At 39.7% G+C, this 21,621-nt stretch overlaps 1 protein-coding gene across 1 annotated transcript in view; it reads right to left on the minus strand.

Moving 5' to 3' along the window:
* Nucleotides 1-259: 259 nt before the first annotated feature.
* LOC115646901 (girdin-like) overlaps nucleotides 260-21,621 on the minus strand; it is a 63,081-nt gene continuing 41,719 nt past the window's right edge. The window contains exons 5-11 of the mRNA XM_030553332.1: nucleotides 21,136-21,250; nucleotides 19,714-19,898; nucleotides 15,762-15,916; nucleotides 14,429-14,591; nucleotides 5,335-5,493; nucleotides 2,913-3,080; nucleotides 260-1,575 (exon numbers count right to left, since the gene is read on the minus strand). Of these exons, the coding sequence (XP_030409192.1) occupies nucleotides 1,408-1,575; nucleotides 2,913-3,080; nucleotides 5,335-5,493; nucleotides 14,429-14,591; nucleotides 15,762-15,916; nucleotides 19,714-19,898; nucleotides 21,136-21,250 (1,113 nt within the window). The 3' untranslated portion in view covers nucleotides 260-1,407. The remainder of the gene's footprint in view (nucleotides 1,576-2,912; nucleotides 3,081-5,334; nucleotides 5,494-14,428; nucleotides 14,592-15,761; nucleotides 15,917-19,713; nucleotides 19,899-21,135; nucleotides 21,251-21,621) is intronic.

Genomic DNA, 21,621 nt, shown 5'->3' on the forward strand with positions numbered 1-21,621 from the left:
TTCATTTAAACAATTACTTTTTAAAGCTCTCTTCATGTAATTAAAAACTAAGTGGAAAATCCATTATTGTTGATGTTAAATTCAGGAAGCATGTTTGTCCCTTCAAGGGTTCATGTGATAAAAGGGGGAGGAGAGTAGCTCCCTTTTATGGACAGCCGCCAGCCAATTAGCTATAAAGTCCCTCTTGGTAGCTGTTCTCTACTTGCTTTACCTGTAAGGGTTTAAAGGTCCAGGTAAAGGAAGGGAGTGGGCACCTGAACCAAAAGAGCCAGTGGGAAGACTAGAACTTTTTTAAACTGGGGGAGAGGGGAAAGCTTCCCTTTGTGTGCTGCTTCTATTCTCCTGGAAAAGGAGATAGGGTACAGTTAGGATAGGAGGAACTGAAGGCCAGATGTGAAATCATCAGATCGTATCTACAACTACTTATTAACATGCAAATAGTTCAGGAGTGTTTAGAAAGACGGATTAGGTTTATTTCTGTTTATTTCCTACCGGCTTGTGGGACTCCTCTATGCTAACCCCAAATACTCTTGTTTTGCTTGTAACCTTTAAGAGGGACCTCAGAAGGTTATTCTTGATGTTGAATTTTTGTGTTTTTTTTATTTTTTTAAATCTAGCAAAAGCCTGTGTTCCAGGTGTATTTTCATTCTTTGTTGTTTTTAATAACATTTACCATTTTAAAGAACAGGATTGGGTTTTGGAATCCTAAGAGGTTTGTGCATATGTTGTTGTTTAGCTGGTGGTAACAGCTAATTTCATTTTTCTTTCTCAGCTTTTCCCTGGAGCAGGGTGAAAGGGATTGAGGGGTGCCCACCGAAGGAATTCCAAAGGGTGCCTTCCTGGTTCCAAGGGGTTTTGCATTTGGATAGTGGCAGCATCTACCCATCCAAGGTCAGGGAAAAGCTGTAACCTTGGGAGTTTAATACAAGCCTGGAGTGGCCAATATTAATTTTAGGTTCCTTGCGGGTCCCCACCTTTTGCACTCGAAGTGCCAGAGTGAGTAATCAGCCTTGACTGCTCATGACAGAGCCTGTCACCCTAGTTAGGACAAGAATGATGACTGCATGGGACTACTTGTGCATTACAAAATACCACTCTTTGAGTGGCCAAATGGGTTGCTTTTTAATGAATTTGAAGCCGGCTTCACAAGGGCTGAGCATGCTGCCTCCATTCAATGTTCTTAGCCAATCTCCCCAGGTTCCAAGTGATTCTGATAGGATCTAGTTTCATTTGCTATGTAGAAATGCAGAATGCTATTCTTGAAGAGCAGTATGCCTTATATAGGTGCATCAGGACACTTACTTTTTTTTTATACAATGGGAATTTAAGGAACTAATTGTTAGTATCAGTTTCATTTTTAAAATGATTAGGTTAGCTCACTTCAGTAACTACTTCCCTAAATAGAGCTCATTTAGCAGGTGACTTGTATGCTGTTAGAATATTGGAGAACTCTTTCCATCTTTCTCTCTGCAAGCTATGTTCTGTTTCCACTTGAGATTTCTGAGTAGTCAGGTCATAGGACATAGTATTAACATGTCCAAGCATGCGACTGATTTCATCTTCTTTCTCAGAAATCTAGGTAAAGGAAAAAGAGGTTAGCGTTTAATTCTATATAATACAATTTAAGGCCTAGGAAGACATCTTGCCCTAAAACTTTATTCTAGGGTGAAATTTGATTTACAACTAGTGAGTTTATGTATTCTTGTAAATGTTACTGGATCCTAAAATTACATCAACTAAGCCATAACACTTAATCCTACTTGTGTCAAATTTTGAGTAATTTTTCCTTTCAAGTTGCTGAAAAGGACTTATCTATAATGGATCCCTTATTTTGTATATTGGCCTTTTGGTTCACATGCTTATGCAAAGAGGATATAGAGTAAGACAACACTCCAATGACAAGTAAAGGAGTTATGTACAGAACTACACAATAAAAGGTATCACTTTGCCCAGCTTCTTCCTTGAATTTGATCTTTATTTTGAATGAGATAAAAGGGCATGGAATGTATATGGGATATGAAAACTAGAGCCTTCCTTATCAGTAAGTCTGTGAACCATAAATCCTGTTAGAAGCAGACTTTCTTCCTTGGATTTCTTGTACTTTTCTAAGTATCTCAAAGCTAGAGAAAAAATACTGGACTAGACTAACCACTGGTCTGATTTGGTAATGGCAATTACTGTTGGTATGCTGCATAGTGTACATGTTGTGACAGACTGATAACCCAGCAACCATAAGGGATAAGTTGCACTTATAAATTAGATTTTTTGGCTTTGGTTAGTGGCTTGGTTCAAACGAAAGCAGGTGTCCTATTATCACAAGGAACAACTAACCTTATTTAAACTTTATAGACAGTCTTCAAAACCATCTCAGGTACATCCCTGGTTAAGTGTGACACACGGCCCTTGCCAGGTTGCATGTCCCTACTGCAAAGCATGGAGGCACTAAAGCTTCTCAACTAAACAATTGTTTTTCCCACGTTAAATTTTTACAGCGGTGTTTCCCAACCTCATTCAGAAAAGCATTTGGGCTGGTTTTGCTGAAAACTTCCCCCAAAAATTCAGCTTGAGTAGACACCATCAGAAACCCCAAAATGTTAGTTTGGTGAAATTATAAGCAACTGAAAACAACCTGGAGTTTTCCATAATACCCTGTCTTGTAACTACAGGTGTTGCTACCTGCATTGCTTACAATAAGAGGCCATGGACTCAATACTCCAGATTTATACCAGTGTAAATAAGAAATGCTGGAAGTTACTTTACTTACTTTGACAAAAGCCTGGGAAAAAGAATTTTGTCTGTCTGTAACTAAGTGTGGTTTAAATTGCCACTTCATATTTTTCTATAATTTCATCACAATAAGGAGGGTAATATTCCTACCGCTTCTTTTTTTAAGAAGCAGTGAATTCATTTACCTGTTTATGTAACTGAGAAATATGTTCTACTAAATGCGTTTTTTCTGTTTGCAGTTTTGAATTTTCCAGTTGAGCTCTTGACCATCTCCTTTCTAAATCTTTTAGCTGGCTCTGAAGTGACTGTCCATTTAGATTTACAGATTTCCTTTCTTGCTGGAGACGTCGTACCTATTGATGCAATGAATGGACTTATTTTGCATTTAAATTTCCAAAGCATTGTAAGAAGAACAGGAGTACTTGTGGCACCTTAGAGACTAACAAATTTATTTGAGCATAAGCTTTCGTGGGCTAAAACCCACTTCATCAGATGTATGCAGTGGAAAATACAGTAGGAAGATATATATCCACAGAGAACATGAAAAAATGGGTGTTGCCACACCAACTGTAATTAAAATAATTAAGATGAGCTATAGAAACACTAACAAACTGATATTTCATTTCCTGTGGCTTCAGATTGCTCAGCAATTTAACTTAATGGTGGCCATCACCTTCTTTCTGTAGGAGGGTAGAAGCAATCTTAATATTTTGCATTTGGAATAATGTAATAACCTTCTACAATCAATGCAAGAATTTAAAACGTATAGGATAGAAAGTCAACAGCCAGTTGGAGAAAAAAACATTATTGCCATATACCAAAAAAATTCCCTGAAAGAATCTCTTCTTTCTGAGGCCCTCCCCCACCCAACATGCTATTAAAAACTCCACAGCCCACCTGTGCCACATCAACTAGTTTTCTGCATATAAAAGCCAGGGCTGGCATTAGAGGGTAGCAAGCAGAGCAATGGTCTGGGGCCCCATGCTACAGGGGCCCCCAGGAAGCTAAATTTCTCAGGCTTTGGCTTCAGTCTCAGGTGGAAGGGCCCAGGGCCCAGCCCCATATGGTGGGACTTCAGCTTTTTGCCCTGGGTCCCAGCGAGTTTAACACCGGCCCTTCTTGGTGGCCCCCCTGAAACCTCATGGCCCCCCCAGGGTCCTCCTTACCCCTAGTTGAGAACCACTGGTCTGTGCTCAACAAATAAGCTTTCTTTTTTAGGGAGATTGGAGTGCTATCTTGTACTGTCCAGTCACCTTTGCATTACCTTGGGTTTTTTTAAATTTAGATGTATAAAATAAGCTATTTAAAGGTGCTTGATAGACAGCAGAATTGTCAGAAGCTAGACATAGTACAATCCTTATTAAATAACTTCCCCACAAAAATTCAGTTTTGTATGATGTATTAGTGTTTCTGTGCTGTTTCTGAATGTCTCTTTTCCCACACATGGAGAGGGGGGGAAGACTTATACCTTTGACTTCACCTGCAGTTCAAATGATTTTCAAAATGACATTCTCATAATTGTAGATGTGTCTAATTCATACATTAGTATGATTACATGTCCAAATAAAGATGTTTGCATGCACAGTGAGTTCTGATTTGTATCCAATTGCAGTAACTGAAGACAACTGCATACACATTTGTGCAGGTGCAGTTATGAAAATTAGCTCCATAATATTCAAACTGAGCTGATAGTGGCGAAACTTATACTAATGAGCATACAAATATGATTAGACTAATCTAGAGTTAGTCAAATAACTGAAGACAGACTTGTAAATATTTTTGAGCATATATTGCTCTTATTTGACTTGCTCTTAACTTGAGGACACTGCTGATATTCATGAAAATATTTGTCTTGGTTTCTCATTTGTATCAAGACTGTTACAATCACTCATAGCAAATACTAGTGAATAGCTTGACAGTTTTTGGACTAAACTTTCAGGGAACAAGTTGCAGGTTGTTTTGCAAATTATTCAGTGAATAGTTTTGAGTGCCAAATTAATTCACAGAGCTCAGAATGGCAACCCAGAAATACCTTGATAGAATTTTGGTTTGAATTCTGTTTTGGAACAGCTCTCTCAAACAGTGGGTCTATAGTATTTTTCCATACATTCATATATTTTTGTAGTACAGTTGCACTAATTTCATATGCTATAATTGCAAATGAAATTTTGTATTTCTTGTACAACTTTCTTTCATATCAAAGGATCCCAAAGTATTTGCAGAATGTGCACATAGATTATCTACTTTGGAAGGCTAAGGGACTGAGTCAGTCTTGTTGGAATTTGAACTTTTGTGCTTGAGTCTAGATATTTCAAATGTGAGTGCTGTACAACTCCACCACCCGTTCTAACATACAAGAGCTATTTTAATGCAATGTAACCCTAAACTGGCAACCTGTTATCAATTGCATAAGTTAGGTTTTGATTTTTTTTGAAGTTCCTTTTTGAGCTTAGAATTTTTGTTGAAAATATTAATTAGAAATCTAGCAAGGGAGGAAGTTTTAATCTTTTACTTGAACTTCAGCTCTTTAAAGGTGTTCAGATGCAATTGGATGAGTATTATATTTAGTGCAATTAATTTGAAAACCTCAAAACAAATATGTAATACCTGCTCTTGTGCAGTAAGAGCCTTCTGTCTTTCATCCTGCAATAGTCTCTTCAGGTAAGTGAGCTCCATCTCAAGTTGTCGTTCTTTCTCCTTTTCACAAGCTAGCTCAGAAATCCTCCTTGTATGGCAGGTGCTTTCCTCCTCTCTCAGCTGCCTCTCCTGTAGCAAATCGTGCATAAGTCTTTTATACCTAGTCTATCTTGGATGACTTGTGCAGAAGTTAGAACTTACTCACAAAACCCATTTTTACGGATGTGCTTGTAGATAATGCTTGAAAACTTCATGAAAACATTTTGCATGTACGCAAATGGAGGACACTTCTGGGGAGTTTGGCCTTTTTACAGTCAAGATGGTAAGAGTAACATCTTATTAATATTTGTCAATGTTGAGGACGTTTTGCTTTGAAGCAGAGCTGAATCTTGAAAGGGGCCAAATGTAGGCCTACCCTAACATAAGTAACTGGCCTCATTTCTTGGTGGGTGTGATGGGGAAGGTGCATAGAAGATTGAGTTGTAAATAGCAATTTAACAAGCAGTATCCTGGAGTCAGGATGCTGTGCTAGCCAAGATAGGCAGGAACACCCAGTGCTTGGAACAATGGACAAGAGAAACCTGCAATGTAAAGATCAGGTTATATATGAAGGGAGCATGCTGTACAGGGATATCACAAAGTAACCAAGCCAATCCCAAAATGCGTGATGCAATTTACACATTGCATTGCATTTATTGTAAATGTATATAAAAAAGTTTTCCATGTAAATTTGGATGTGTGGTACACCTATATCTACTCTGTACACTTGAGTCTGATCAACTCAGCATAGCTTTGCTGTATGCCAAATTAAGATAGCTGAGTGGGGAAATCTGGAGTTGAACTGAGTTTTTTGGGAAGCCAAGTGGAAAGAGGTCTCGGAGGGAATCTCAACATAGTGGTACTGTGACTCAGATTAATTCATCTGGAGCAGGTAATATATAGCTGATATGCGTAGCTTTATTATCAAGGATTGCACCCCAACAGTTTAGCAATGGTGTTGGAAGGGTTTAAATTTGAGGAGGTTTCCAGGGCACTGGAGGAATGGGTTAGATCTAAAGGATATTTCTATGATCTCCATAGGGAGAGACTACTTAGAAAAACTGGATGAGCACAAGTCCATGGGGCCGGATTCGCTGCATCTGACGGTGCTAAAGGAGTTGGTGGATGTGATTGCAGAGCCATTGGTGATTATCTTTGAAAACTCATGGCAACGGGGGAGGTCCCGGATGACTGGAAAAAGGCTAATGTAGTGCCCATCTTTAAAAAAGGGGAGGAGGAGGATCCGGGGAACTACAGGCCAGTCAGCCTCACCTCAGTCCCTGGAAAAATCATGGAGCAGGTCCTCAAGGAATCAATTCTGAAACACTTAGAGGAGAGGAAAGTGATCAGGAACAGTCAGCATGGATTCACCAAGGGCAAGTCATGCCTGACTAACCTAATTGCCTTCTATGAGGAGATAACTCCCTCTGTGGACGAGGGGAAAGCAGTGGATGTGTTATTCCTTGACTTTAGCAAAGCTTTTGACACGGTCTCCCACAGTATTCTTGCCAGCAAGTTAAAGTAGTATGGGCTGGATGAATGGACTATAAGGTGGATAGAAAGCTGGCTAGATCGTTGGGCTCAACGGGTAGTGATCAACGGCTCCATGTCTAGTTGGCAGCCGGTTTCAAGTGGAGTGCCCCAAGGGTCAGTTCTGGGGCCGGTTTTGTTCAATATCTTCATTAATGATCTGGAGGATGGCGTGGACTGCACTCTCAGCAAGTTTACAGATGACACTAAACTGGGAGGAGTGGTAGATACGCTGGAGGGTAGGGATAGGATACAGAGGAACCTAGACAAATTAGAGGATTGGGCCAAAAGAAACCTGATGACGTTCAACAAGGACAAGTGCAGAGTCCTGCACTGAGGAAGGAAGAATCCCATGCACTGTTACAGACTAGGGATCGAATGGCTAGGAAGCAGTTCTGCAGAAAAGGACCTAGGGGTTACAGTGGACAAGAAGCTGGATATGAGTCGTCAGTGTGCCCTTGTTGCCAAGAAGGCTAATGGCATTTTGGGCTGTGTAAGTAGGGGCATGGCCAGCAGATTGAGGGATGTGATCTTTCCCCTCTATTTGACATGGGTGAGGCCTCATCTGGAGTACTATATCCAGTTTTGGGCCCCACATTACAAGAAGGATGTGGAAAAATTGGAAAGAGTCCAGCGGAGGGCAACAAAAATGATTAGGGGGCTGGAGCACATGACTTATGAGGAGAGGCTGAGGGAACTGGGTTTGTTTAGTCTGCAGAAGAGAAGAATGAGGGGGGATTTGATTCCTGCTTTCAACTACCTGAAAGGGGGTTCCAAAGAGGATGGATCTATACTGTTGTCAGTGGTAGCAGATGACAGAACAAGGAGTAATGGTCTCAAGTTGCAGTGGGGGAGGTTTAGGTTGGATATTAGAAAAAACTTTCACTAGGAAGGTGGTGAAGCACTGGAATGGGTTACCTAGGGAGGTGGTGGAATCTCCTGGAGGTTTTTAAAGTCAGGCTTGACAAAGCCCTGGCTGGGATGATTTAGTTGGGGTTGGCCCTGCCTTGAGCAGGGGGTTGGACTAGATGACCTCCTGAGGTCCCTTCCAACCCTGATATTCTATGATAGGGGGAGACTAGAACCAAATGGAAAAGGAACTCCAGTAAATCATATTGGATATAATATTAAATAAGAAGTTAAAAATGCTTGTTTGATACAACCTGGTTATGGTAGTACAACTCAATGCAGTCTTGCTGGTGGTCAAACATATTGTGCAACAGGAGCTAAGGTGGTAACAACTACCGTCAATATGCTTTTGTCCCCAGAATCCCTTACAGCCATTCTGAAGGAAAATGGGCCTTTTTCACAAAGGAATAGTTTGTAAATAATAGGGTGACCAGACAGCAAGTATGAAAAATTCGGACGGGGGTGGGAGGTAATAGGAGTCTATATAAGAAAAAGACCCCAAATTGGGACTATTCCTATAAAATGGGGACATCTGGTCACCCTAGTAAATCAGTTGTGAATTACTGCTGTAGGCAGAGACACAATCTGATTTGAATCATTGGACTATGGACAATTTAGTCAAAATGATTAAAAAGAAATGAGTTCCCATTGGAACTTGGCTGCCTCCAAATGTACAACTGGGGAATGTAATCTGGGTACAATTGTAGTTTATTTAAAAAATAAATAAATAAAAATTAGAGCAACACAAGGAGTGTTGAGCAAAATATTTATTAGAAATTAAAGATATTTGTGTAATTAGCCAAGGTTTTAAACACACTCTCTTGGCTTGTAAATCCCCATTTTGTGTGTCAAAAAATAATTGGCATTTTAAAAGATTCCACTAAAAATCCATTTGAATCTTGTGTTCAGAGTTGCAAAACTGACCCTTTGAGCAGCTGCCAAGGTTTCCTGGCAGGCTTTGCTAAATTCATTTTTCCCCCTCAAGCCAAACACAAGTAACTGATGTTATCTGGCTTTACCTCAATGTTTTTATGAAAATCAACATCTTTTTAAATAAGGACTAGTCACTAGAGGACATGCTTGTGGCTATGGCAGGGATGACTAGAACCAGACTCTAGATCCTTTTGTAGTAATGAAATAGCAGCTGAAAGAGCTGCAGGACAAGAATGAAAAATTAGTGTGCACCTCTGGAGTAATAGTAAGATGAGGTGGTGGTCATAAGAGTAGCAATGTTAGGGACACTGAGCCTTAAGGTGGCTCTGAGTAATTAGATAATGGAAACTCTTTAAGCCCCAAAACAGTTAGCCATATTAATTTTCAAATGAAGTATAACATGAGACAAATTTGGAAAAAGTCCAGAGAAGAGCAATAGAAATGATGAAAGGTCTAGAAAACATGACCTAGGAGAGAAGATTGGCAAAAATTGGTTTGTTTGTTCTGGAAAAGAAGATTGGGCGGGGGAGAGAACAGGACATAAGATTTCAAGTACATAAAAGGTTGTTACAAGGAGGAGGGAGAAGAATCCTTTTTAACGTCTGAGGATAGGACAAGAAGCAATGGGCTTACATTGCAGCAAGGGAGGTTTAGGTTGGACATTAGGAAAAACTTCCTAACTCTCAGGGTGGTTAATCACTGGAATAAATTGCTTAAGAAGGTTGTGAAATCTCCATTGTGGTCTACATAATACTTAGTCCTACTATGAGTGCAGGTGACTGGACTAAATGACCTCCCAAGGTCCCTTCCAGTCCTATGATTCTATGATATCATGGCAAATAAAGGCAAAGGGTTGCACTATGGAAGGAAGCTGCATTCCCTTGGAACATGTAGTATATATCATAAAAGGGGTAAAACAAATGTAAAAACATTCTATTTGATTAAAATCCTATGGAGGCTCCAAAGAGGAGCCACAAAAGGTTGTGTTTTTTTCTTTTTCAGATGGCTGTGCGCTTTGGAAGCAGAATCAAACCCAGCACCAAGATCAGTGCATATAAGAAATGAAGCTTAAACAGAACTTTTTCATACAGTGTTAATGGTTAACTGCTATATAATGTAAATGTTATTAGGAAGTAAAAACCTATGTGATGTGTTGTAAATGGAAAAAAAAATTGTATTAAAACTAATCAATTATATAAAAGATTGAAATGCCCTAGATTTGAAACAGTCAACTAACAGCTTAGCATAAAATCTATTAGAGATATTGTTCAATGATCAGTTATTAATGTACCAAGTGTTACTGAATTTCACCAATCTGCAGTCACTGGGGCTTGGTCAAAATGATTTAAAAACTACTGAAAGGACTTTACGGACAAAAAAAGTAAACTTTTCAAATGCATAAACCTGCCAAGGTGGGGCAACAGTGAAACTAGAGGAAGCTTGACATGGAAGCTGGTCTGTTTGGGACTGGTATGTCGCTCTGAAACCAAGCTGGCAGAGATGCTGTGGGAACCAAACATTTCTGCAGAAGCCAGCCACAGAAGTACTGCAGCCATTACATGAGCAAGTGTTTCAGCCAGAATTAGCATCTAAAGTATTGTGTTTTGAAAATCAACAAAGCAAAGAATTTAAGTTTTACAACATCATACATATTAAATAGTTAAAATGTTTTTTTAATATACAAGATAGGAAATTAACTTATGAAAGGTAAAAATCAAAACCAATGACATGCAGTATATCGAGAAATGTACGCTATGTAAAGTAGTAAAGACCTTAAGTGACAAGAGACAAGCTTCTTTGTTCTATATCACCACAGAAAAGTTAAAAATTTGGTACAAGGGAAGCAATACTAATTGGTACAGGTTAAGAAAACTAACAAAGGTCCAATACCGTGAAGTTTGGGGGTGGATGGAATCTTGGTCAGAGCATTTCCAGTGAAAGTATTGGAAAGCACTACAACTCCTATGGTGTAGAAGAAGTTTTTCTCTTAAGTACTGCTGCAAGACAATGCAAGGTCTGGATAGCCCCAGACTTGTACCCCTGTTTGCACATGGGGGACACTTATATGTGCAGGTGCAACATCTTACAGAGTTGCCGCACTTGGGTTCACTTCAGAGGAAACAGCCTCCGAACTGCACAGTATGGTAGACACACAAGGATGTCGGTAAAGTAAAAACTGCCTATGCTGGTGATGACCAGTATTGTGTGGTGGGACAAATGATCACAACTACTGTGGTCTTGCAGATGTGTTGCTGGTTAGTAAACTTGAAAAAGAGCACAAAGACTGGAATAAGATATGAATGAAACAAATACTAACACAAAAACCAAGAAAATAGGAGTGGAAATGTAGGCCTGGCTTGCCATAAGTAACTGGCCTCATTTCTTAGTGGTCATGATTGGGAAGATGAATGGAAGGTTATGTAGTAAATAGGGGCTTAACAAGGCTTGTGCTGGAGTCAGGATATCTGTGCTAGCTAAGATAAGGAGGACCCACCCTGGTGCTTGGGACAATGAATGAGATGAACCCAATTGTGAAGATCAGGTTATACATGAAGAATGCATGGATAGAGCATGCTGTACAGGAGTTGTTTTCAATCTATTTACTCTTTACCAGAGCTGCCCAGAGCATCGTAAGCACTCAGTGTCTGTGTGGTTGGTGCTGCTGAGAGCAATCCAGCAGGTAACCTTCTTTGTTCTTTCGTTTTGCTTTTTTTGGTCTGCTTTCATCAAGGTGATGAAGTTGGCTTTTTATTTATTTATTTATTTTGGCTGTTTCTTAGATTTTGGGGATGTCAGTGATTGAAGGGTCTGGGAACCTTTGTTAGGACATCCTTCTGGTCCTGGGTCAGAGGCTGGTCTCAACAATTTTTCCTTAATATAAGTTTCTGCCTCTGGTCCCTATTTATTTCTTCATGCCCTAGCTTTTAATTTAGAGCAATGGGCACATTTCAGGGGAATATGAGATTCTCTTGTACACATTGAATGTGTCCCTCAGAGACCAGGATCACCTCTCTGCTTGTTGAACATCTTTTAAAACCAGGCATTTCAAAGTAAATTTGCTATGGGGAAAGTAAAGGGAGGGGGGATTTTAAAGGGGAAATCTAAACTGAGACCTAAATTATCTAATGACACTAAACTTTCTATCAAAGACTTATCTAACAAACAGAAGGTTTTCAGCAGGACTGCTGAGCTCTGTCTCAGGCTGGGGATGGTCGAGAAGGAACTGAGGGCTCTGAGTCGCAGGTGCTATACTTCAAGCACCAACGGCTGCAAAACTCTCTGAGCAAAGTCACAGGGATGCACCATCACCTGGAGTGGAGCACCCACAGGAGGACACATCTCATAGACTTTAAGGTCAGAAGGGACCATTATGATCATCTAGTCTGACCTCCTGCACAATGCAGGCCACACAATCTCACCCATCCACTTGAATAACAAATCCCTAACCTATGTCTGAGTTATTGAAGTCCTCAAATTGTGGTTTGAAGACCTCAAGCTGCAGAGAATCCTCCAGCAAGTGACCCATGCTGCATAGGAAGGCGAAAAACCTCCAGGGCCTCTGCCAATCTGCCCTGGAGGAAAATTCCTTCCTGACCCCAAATATGGCGATCAGTTAAACCCTGAGCATGTGAGCAAGACTCACCAGCCAGCACCCAGGAAAGAATTCTTTGTAGTAACTCAGATCCCATCTCATCTAACATCTCATCACAGACCACTGGACATACTTACCTGCTGATAATCAAATATTAATTGCCAAAATTAGGCTATCCCATCATACCATCCCCTCCATAAACTTATCAAGCTTAGTCTTAAAGCCAGATAGGTCTTTTGCCCCCACTACTCCCCTTGGAAGGCTGTTCCAGAACTTCACTCCTCTAATGGTTAGAAACCTTCATCTAATTCCAAGTCTAAACTTCCTAGTGTCCAGTTTATATCCATTTGTTCTTGTGTCCACATTGGTACTAAGCTTAAATAATTCCTCTCCCTCCCTAATATTTATCCATCTGATATATTTATAAAGAGCAAGCATATCGCCCCTCAACCTTCTTTTGGTTAGGCTAAACAAGCCAAGCTCTTTGAGTCTCCTTTTATAAGAGAGGTTTTCCATTCCTCGGATCATCGTAGTATCCTGTCTCTGAACCTGTTCCAGTTTGAATTCATCCTTCTTGAACATGGGAGACTAGAACTGCACACAGTATTCCAGATGAGGTCTCACCAGTGCCTTGTATAACGGTACTAATACCTTACCCAATGCATCCTAAAACTCCATTAGCTTTTTTAACAGCCATATCACATTGGCGGCTCATAGTCATTCTGTGATCAACCAATACTCCTAGGTCCTTCTCCTCCTCCTTTACTTCCAGCTGATATGTCCCCAATTTATAACAAATTCTTGTTATTAATCCCTAAGTGCATGACCTTGCACTTTTCACTATTAAATTTCATCCTATTACTATTACTCCAGTTTACAAGGTCATCCAGATCTTCCTGTAGGATATCCCGGTCCTTCTCTGTGTTAGCAATACCTCCCAACTTTGTGTCAGCCGCAAACTTTATTACACATTAATAAAGTAAACATTCCCACTTTTTGTGCCAAGGTCAGTAATAAAAAGATTGGTCCCAAAACTGATCCCTGAGGAACTCCACTAGTAACCTCCTTCCAACCTGACAGTTCACCTTTCAGTACGACCCGTTGTAGTCTCCCCTTTAACCAGTTCCTTATCGACCTTTCAATTTTCATATTGATCCCCCTCTTTTCCAATTTAATTATTCCCCATGTGGATAGAACCTCAGTTACTGCATGAGGTGAGTAACTTTCCCTTCTTAACCTATTTACTGTTGTGGGGCTGCATGTGTGTTATGTGGGCCGCATCCAATACTACCCTTATAGCCCTGAGGATTTCACATAGGCTGCAGCTCTGTGCTGATTGGGCCGCAGGTTGAGAACCACTGCTGTACAGGGATTGGTTCCTACAAAGTAACCAAGCCAATCCCAAAATGTGTGATGCAATGTAATGTATACACATAAAACCTCTTCCTTTGTAACTTTGGATGTGTGGTACACACTGTATCTACTCCCTACAGTTTAGTCTGATCAACTTTGTAGTTTTGCTGTATACCACCTAAAAGATACCTAAGTAAGGAAAGCTGGAGTCGAACTCAGTTTTTGGGAAGCCTTGTGGAAAGAGGACTTGCAGAGAATCCCAACACCCCAGTCCCAAATGAGGCCTTTATGCACAACTTTAGTACTAGTGAGCATAGTACAGCGTAGCTACACTGCAGGTGTACTTTCCCACTACAAATACACATTGTGCAATTCCAGGAAGGAGTGGTAGACTTACTGGGTCCAGCTGACTTAAAAGCCACAAGATGTACAAAGAGATTTAAAAAAAACCAGACTTTTTAAAAACAGTTCTTACCCACTGTAAGGTTAATCATTTTCTTCTACTTGCTGTTGAATGCCCTCCTCCTTCTAGTGTATGTGTAATGTGCCTCAGGTGGCATGTGACAAGGATGCATCATGAATTTGGTGCACTGGTTGGCTCTTTATCTTCCCTGGTTTGGCCCAGGTACTGATAGGGAGTGCAATGTGAATGCTGATCCATGCCCCCCATGGCCTTATTTAAAAAAAAAAAAAAGAAACAAAACTTACTCTATCTAGTTGCCTGGTGGCTTCCAGAACCTGAGACTGTAAAAAGCCATTTTCTTTTGTCAGATATCCACAATCTTCTGCCATTTTGTTGCGTAAATATTTATCCTCATCAGCAGAAAGTTCTTTTTCTTTGAGCTGCTGTCTTAGTTTTTCAGCTTCTTCACTAAATAAAAATAGTTCCAACTTTAGCCCCAAATCCAATATTGCTGATGACATTTTATAAGAAGCAATTTTACTGTAGTATTTTTACTGACTTTAACGTTTGATCTAAATTGCAGTGATCCCATTTTCTGTAGGAAAGGATAGGCAGTTTGCAGTTCATAGACTTTTCTCTGTGTGTGTACGACTACAATTTTGTAAGACTAACTTGTGTGTCATGGGTTGGTTTGATGCTTTGGTAATGTTTGTAGAAAGACCAGCTTGTTTCTCTAATCCATTTATACTGATTCCTGGGCTGTCCTGCCTCTGTGCTGCTGTTCTCAGACATACTGGGTCCAATTCTGAACTTGATTACAAAATTAGATTAAAAAGGAGAACCTTTTTTACTTTCTCAATTTGAACCAGTCTGGTGGTGGTCAAAAATTAACATAATGTCTCCGGCCATAAAATAAGATAATTTACCATGTGAAATATCAGCACACCACCCTCATGAATCCTCTAGCCAAAGCATCTTGGAGTTGAACAACAGAATAAGAACAAGTGATACCAAGATTCTTAATCTGATTCACTCCAAACAAATCCAACACGTGAAGACACAATAGAGAAGAGTGAGCTTCCTATCTCTCCCCTGTATACGAACCTCAGTCGCCCCACTATAGAGATGGTCATAACATTAGCTCCACAAACATAAATCGGGCAGTTACTCTCTACATGATGAAAGCCTAGCTCTTCTGAGAGTAGGTCAGGCAGACACATGGATAGTCTCCATCTCATGCCTCAGAGAGATAGCTTTTGTCCATATTGCCCAAAAACCACACTAATTTACAATTCCATGAGAGTCTCACTGTAAAGAATAGGCAAGACAATGAACTTTCCTCACACTCCTATGAAGTCAGTGTGGGGACGCTTAAACTGTTCTGGCTGATGCTATGCCTGGATAAATAGAAGTTTTTTATTGACAGTATTATAAAATTTTCTTGAATGCCAAATTCACTTTTTATTAAAAAAAAAATCTCCAAATATAACATGCTCGCCACATGTGCCATTATGTCAATTTTACTGGCACCAAGGGTCCTGTTGCCACTAGAAGTTGCAGATGCTCAGCATCTCCAAACAATTAGCTACTGAAATAAGTCAATCACAAGCTCTGATGTAGAATTGCAGATGTCCCTACCTAAGTTCTTTAGCAATATGCTGCTGCATGGACTGGGAGCTAGTAAGGTATTTCTCCTCTAGCTGGTGGAGCAACGCCTGCACTCTTACACATTCTGATCTATTTTCCACAAGCTTTGCTTCCATATCCTGGTGGTGTTGAATCTGCTGGTGGAGCTGAACACAACAATGTAGAGATTAAACACAGTGAGCATGTAAAACTGCCTTTTCCAATTTTGTTTTAATGTAATGTTGGAAGCACAGGCACTATTTCTGGGAAGCAAAAGGGGTCCTCCGAATAGTTCTATTAGCTCCAACTGTGAGCATTCTGTAGGCCACAGGTTCTGCGGATCATGGACAGGTCTTATGGTAAGCTATCCTTTTCTTTTAATCATTAGATGCAAGAGGGTCACACAACACTTTTCTATACTAACATGGGGGTCATGGTATGGTAAAGGCTGAGAATCACTGCTCTAGGGTTTGCTAGACAATTTTCATTTCTCCAATGGGGATAATACTTAACTATTCTACTTTGCAGGGTATTGTGAGGCTCGTATTCATCAAAGTACTTTGAGATTCCCTTATGGAAATCACACTAAGTGCAAAAACCGTATTCCCTACTCGAAGTGTTCTAGATAGGGTGCTGAATGCCTGACAGAAGTGGGGCCTCTGATCAGAAAGGGCTTGACCTAGTATAGACTGGTTTTGATGCTCCTGTAAATGTTTATTCTCCACTGCTGTGTGCTGACTGTGAACTCTGTTGTAGTTGTAAAGTCTGAGCATCTTGGAGAACCATGATATCACCTCCTTATCGGTTTAGATTTCCCATTTTTCCTCTTCCTCCTGTTCTACAGAAGCCTCCAGTGGAGATTTTCAGAGGCCTAAGGGTGTTGGGTATCCAAATCTCATTGTCTCTGTTTCATTTGAACCAGGCGGTATATTTACCTGTGTTTTTTCCTAAGCTACATTCATCTCCAGAGAAGCAGCATCTCCATACCTTAAATGTCAGGCAATGGCTAGCCTTTTATCTGGATAGGACTAAACCATTTTGTGCTTTGCCTGGTTTGTGTCATATGTGGACCATATGAAGGGTCAAGCGGTCTCTTCACAGACAATCTCCAAATGTGTAACATCCTGCATCAAGATGGTATATGAAATAGCCTCAGCTATGCCCCCTGTGCTGGGGCAAGCTCATTCAACAATTTTGATAAATCTGTTTACCTAAAGAAGTCTCTCTGTATTGCACATGGTGTTCAGAAGCAACATATTATCCAGAGTTTCCTCAAACATATATTTAAATTGAGTGCTGTTTTACAACCACCAACTTCTTTGCATCTCCTAAGGGTGAAATTGAGAAGAAGCACTGAGAGATTTCTGTGCTCTCTAGACAGACGGGATCAATTTTAACACTCTGGCATAAGCTTTATATAGGTAGATATCTATGGACTTCAGTAAGGCTGCAGATATTTACAGCAAAACTGAATTTGGCGAAATCTCATTTTTAATCTCCTTTCCTGTTTTGTATCTGGTTGCTGGGATTGTGGCTAAGAAAGGATTGTATGTTCCCAGACCCACGCTTCCCCTGTATAAGAATAGTATTCAAGCAAAAACTAGAGCCATTTGTATGTGTGGGGTATGTTGTCTCTGGTACTGAGAAGTCAGAAATAATAGTTTAGTTTCCTCCCACACTTGAATATAGATTAAATATTATCCTGAGTTCAAGTGGATGTTGATCTGAACTTGTTGAACTTTGATAGAATAGGTAAAAAAATTCAAAAACATTTCTCTCAGCTCTTGTCTGTCTATATGAAACACTTTTTTTGCAGTAGAAAACCAAGTAATATGGGGAATTGTGCCACAATGAATTTTTCCCAAAATTACCTAACAATGTAATGGCACATATATTCATGTAATTCCTTAGCAACAGTATTTTATGTCGTCCTATGAAATGAAATGAAATGCATTATTGTGATATTCCAAACTGCAGGTAGCAATCCATAAGTGAACTGTGGCAAAGTGAAGCCAACAGCCAGCTGCATGTGACAGCCACAAATGAGGTGTTCTAAAGTGCTTTCAATTAACTGATAAGCAATGTTTGAAAAAAGTGTGTCAGGATACTAATGTTTGCATTCAAAAGATCTTTTCAATAAGAATTGGAATAATCCTTTTGCAAAGACTTAATTGTTTTTCCTGTTCTTCTCCTGCCCCCAGGGTTGGTGGTTGGCAGCAGCTAACAGACCACTTTCCCCATTTAGCAATTCACTGAAGTCTAGCTAAGTGACAGCAAGTCATTGGATTTTTGTGTTCTAGACTGTCAGTGACAGACCTGCAGTTCAGCAGGAAGAGAGTAGAGGCCTGTTTAATTTGGCAGACAAAGGCATAACAAGATCCAATGGCTGGAAGCTGAAGCTCAAATTCAGGCTAGAAACAAGGCACAATATTTTACAGTGACGGTAATTAGCCATTGGAACAACTTACCGAGGGATGTGGTGGATTCTCCATCACATGAAGACATAAATCAAGGCTGGATATCTTTCTAAAAGGTATGTTCTAGTTGAACCAGAAGTTATATAGGAAACCCTTGGTGAAATTCTATAGCCTGTATTATGCAAGAGTCAGACTAGAATCTGACTTGAAAATCTATGAATTTGAGTGTTGGTGTAGTGTACGTGGTTATTAGTGTCCCAGGACTTCACTTGAAGGATGAATAGTATTACTTTTTTTTAAAATAAACTGAAACAATTTCAAAGGGTTGAGAGAGATGTCTTTCAGGGAATTGTCAATAAATATTCTGGATTGTTAGTCCATGTTGTGACTTTTTTATATTGGCAGATCTGTATAGTGTGGGAGTATAGGTAGCGACTCGTTTTCTACAGCTGTGGAATCTGATGCAGACGTATGCTTCAAAATCTAAACATTAATTTTTTTTTTACAAATCTTCCACAACATGAACTACTTCAGCAGTCTGCAAGCAGACAAGCAGACAGCTCACAGCTTTTATGCTGTATTAATGTGATTTAACTCTTAAACCTAACGACTATTTAAAACTCCCATATGAATTAACCCTAATTTAGTCTAGATTACCTTTTGATTATTTAAGTGACTAATCTGTTTCTAATGTGGCTCTTTATCTAGCTATCATGTCTCCGTGGCCAAACTTTCCTTTCTTTTGTTTTCTTTTTGTTTGTGTATTAGTACACAGTCACTGCTCTCATAGGTTGCTCTTTGCATCCAAAGATTCCTAAATAACTGCTAGATAAAGGAGACCTTATTTCATTCCAGATTCTTCACCCTAATTTTTAGAACTCTTCAATAAAATCCAGTCTCTCTGACCTGAGTCCTAATTAACCAAAAGCAGACCTGTCCTGTGAAGTTTGACTTCAGCATATGGACCCTGATTCAAATCCCTTATATGCATGCTTAAAATTAAGCATGTGGTTTAAGGGCTTTGCTCAATCATGGCCATAAAGACTAGCAGCAGCATATCCTTGATTATGCAAAACTGTTGACCAGCTCAGCAGTATTTAGTGTACAGAGACTTGGATATTGAAGTTCTGATTGTGTGTGTGTCTCTCTCTCTCTCTCTCTCTCTCTCTCTCTCATCTGGAGAACTGTCCAGCAGGCTTTGAAGTCCTGCTGAGATGATGCTCATGATGATTTCAACTCCTGATTGTCAGAATTTTGGGTGTTCCTTGACACTTTCAGGTGTCAACTAAGACTGAGTATTTCCCCCAAATATCATAGTGAGAAATGAAATCAATTTATACTGTGTGGATGCCTTCTAAAGGGAATGGTGAAAGCGACTGCCCTCCTACAAGTACTTTCAAACTAGGCCAGTTGGGGGGAGGGGAGACCATTCTGCAGGAGTGGATTGTATGAATTAACAGATATTCCCCATTTTTAATGTCTAAACATCTGTGTGTGTGATGTATAAATTTAATCATGAAAAGGGGTATTTGGCTAGGATTACTTACTTCATTTTCCAAATGATGGCGATTATGCTCTTTTTCTTTCATGGAATTCGTGGCCCTCTGTAGCTCTTGCTGGACTTCTAGTAGCTCTGCTTCTTTGTGTGAAATGTCCTGAATGACAATCTCAGCAAGTTTCTTCAGCTTTGTAACATCCTCCACTAATAGTAGCTTTTCTCTAGTATTTGCATCTGGATGAAATCACCAGTTTTTCAGATGCTAGTTCCATAAACTAAAATCAGTATCCTTTTAGTCTTCACACTGACTTCTGAAACTGCTTAGTAGGATGCTCAAGTGACTAGTGGTTTAAAAACTAAAAGATTCCCAAACCTTTTGATCTAGAATCGGCCTGTTTTACTTTGACATACTATAGACCAGGGGTTCTCAAACTGGGGATCAGGACCCCTTAGGGAGAGTCACAAGGTTATTATATGGGGGGTCATGAGCTGTCAGCCCCCACCCTAAATCCTGCCTTGCCTCCAGCATTTATAATGGTGTTAAATATATTTTAAAGTTTTTAATTTATAAGGGGGGGGTTGTGCTTAGACTTGCTATGTGTACAAAAGTTTGAGAACCACCGTTGTAGACTGTTAAATAATAATTTAACTACCAACACCATTATTTTTTAAAGTCACTCTTAAGACTAATCAATTGTAATAAATTATTTCTCTTATACATGGAATGAACTCTCAAACTACCACTCTTCTTATTCAAGTCCCTTCTAAAAATCCTCTTCCCTATTACCTAAAAGAAGAGAGCTAACTTAATAAGACTGGTAAAGCATTTATATGGAAGCAGCAAGCTATGCATGTGCCAAAACCAAGTAACCATGAGATTCTGTTCCTTATTCTTCACTCCCTTCCTCAAAGGGCTTGTCAGCACTAAGAACACTTACCCATTGTCAGCAAAGGGTCGATCTCAGCTGGTGCTCAACACAGTTAACTGTAGTTAAAACTTCCAGTTACTAAATAAAAGTAATCAGCATGATGAAATGGAAATAGCTGCTGCTTTTAACTGTGGTGTTTGAAAATGGTGCTAATCATGGGTTAATTGTCTATATCTGTGGTTACATGTTCCACACCAGTTCAACTGCACCTGCTATCAGCAACAGATAGATAGTTCTCCTGATATTGCCAAGGCAATATGGTTTGTTACGCTCACTAGCTGTCGTGTGTTTTGATTAGATGCCTTTCCTTTTTCCTTCTGTATAGCATCTAGCATAATTTTGGTTTCTGTGTAAGCTTTTTCTATGACAGATTATTTTTAAATATTCCAAAATAACCCCTTGGTATTTCCACTTCATCTTATTTTACTATTTTAATTTATTTATCACTCACTCATATACAGGATTTGTTCAGGATAGGTATGTATTTTTCTCTAGGATGAGCTATTGGAGAAGTTGCACACATGGGAATCCTCTTTTACTACCTGATAGAGTTTGCAGACATTTATGCATGGCTTGATTTTCTGCCTTGAAAAACTTGGTGCTGTTCTCTTTCTTTCCAAGTTCCAGCTGAGCAGTATGTATTTCTGACTGTAATTCCTACAAACAGGAATAACTAAGAATAAGAATTGTGCTCATGTTTGAAGATAACATAAATTTACTAATCTTAAGGGTGCTGAAAGGGTTCCGTATTTACACTGAGAAAAATAGGCAAGGGTTAAAAACTTGAGAAGCCAAGCAAGGAAAAAGACCATAGGCAGGAAAAATAGGTAAGTGTTTAAATAAATAATTACAGTTAAAGACTCCACTCTCATTGGATCCATTCTTTACTCCCACACCCACAAACAACTCCGTAGCAGGATTCCCAAATACAAAGTGTACCAGCCACCTGTTAGCTGGCAGGGCCACTACAGGTCTGGCAATATTTGTGCTTCCCAGGAAACGTTCACTTAATGCTTGCCTTCAAGCAG

The sequence above is a fragment of the Gopherus evgoodei genome, chromosome 2, assembly GCF_007399415.2.
Source record: "Gopherus evgoodei ecotype Sinaloan lineage chromosome 2, rGopEvg1_v1.p, whole genome shotgun sequence".
In the NCBI taxonomy this organism is placed as follows: domain Eukaryota; kingdom Metazoa; phylum Chordata; order Testudines; family Testudinidae; genus Gopherus; species Gopherus evgoodei.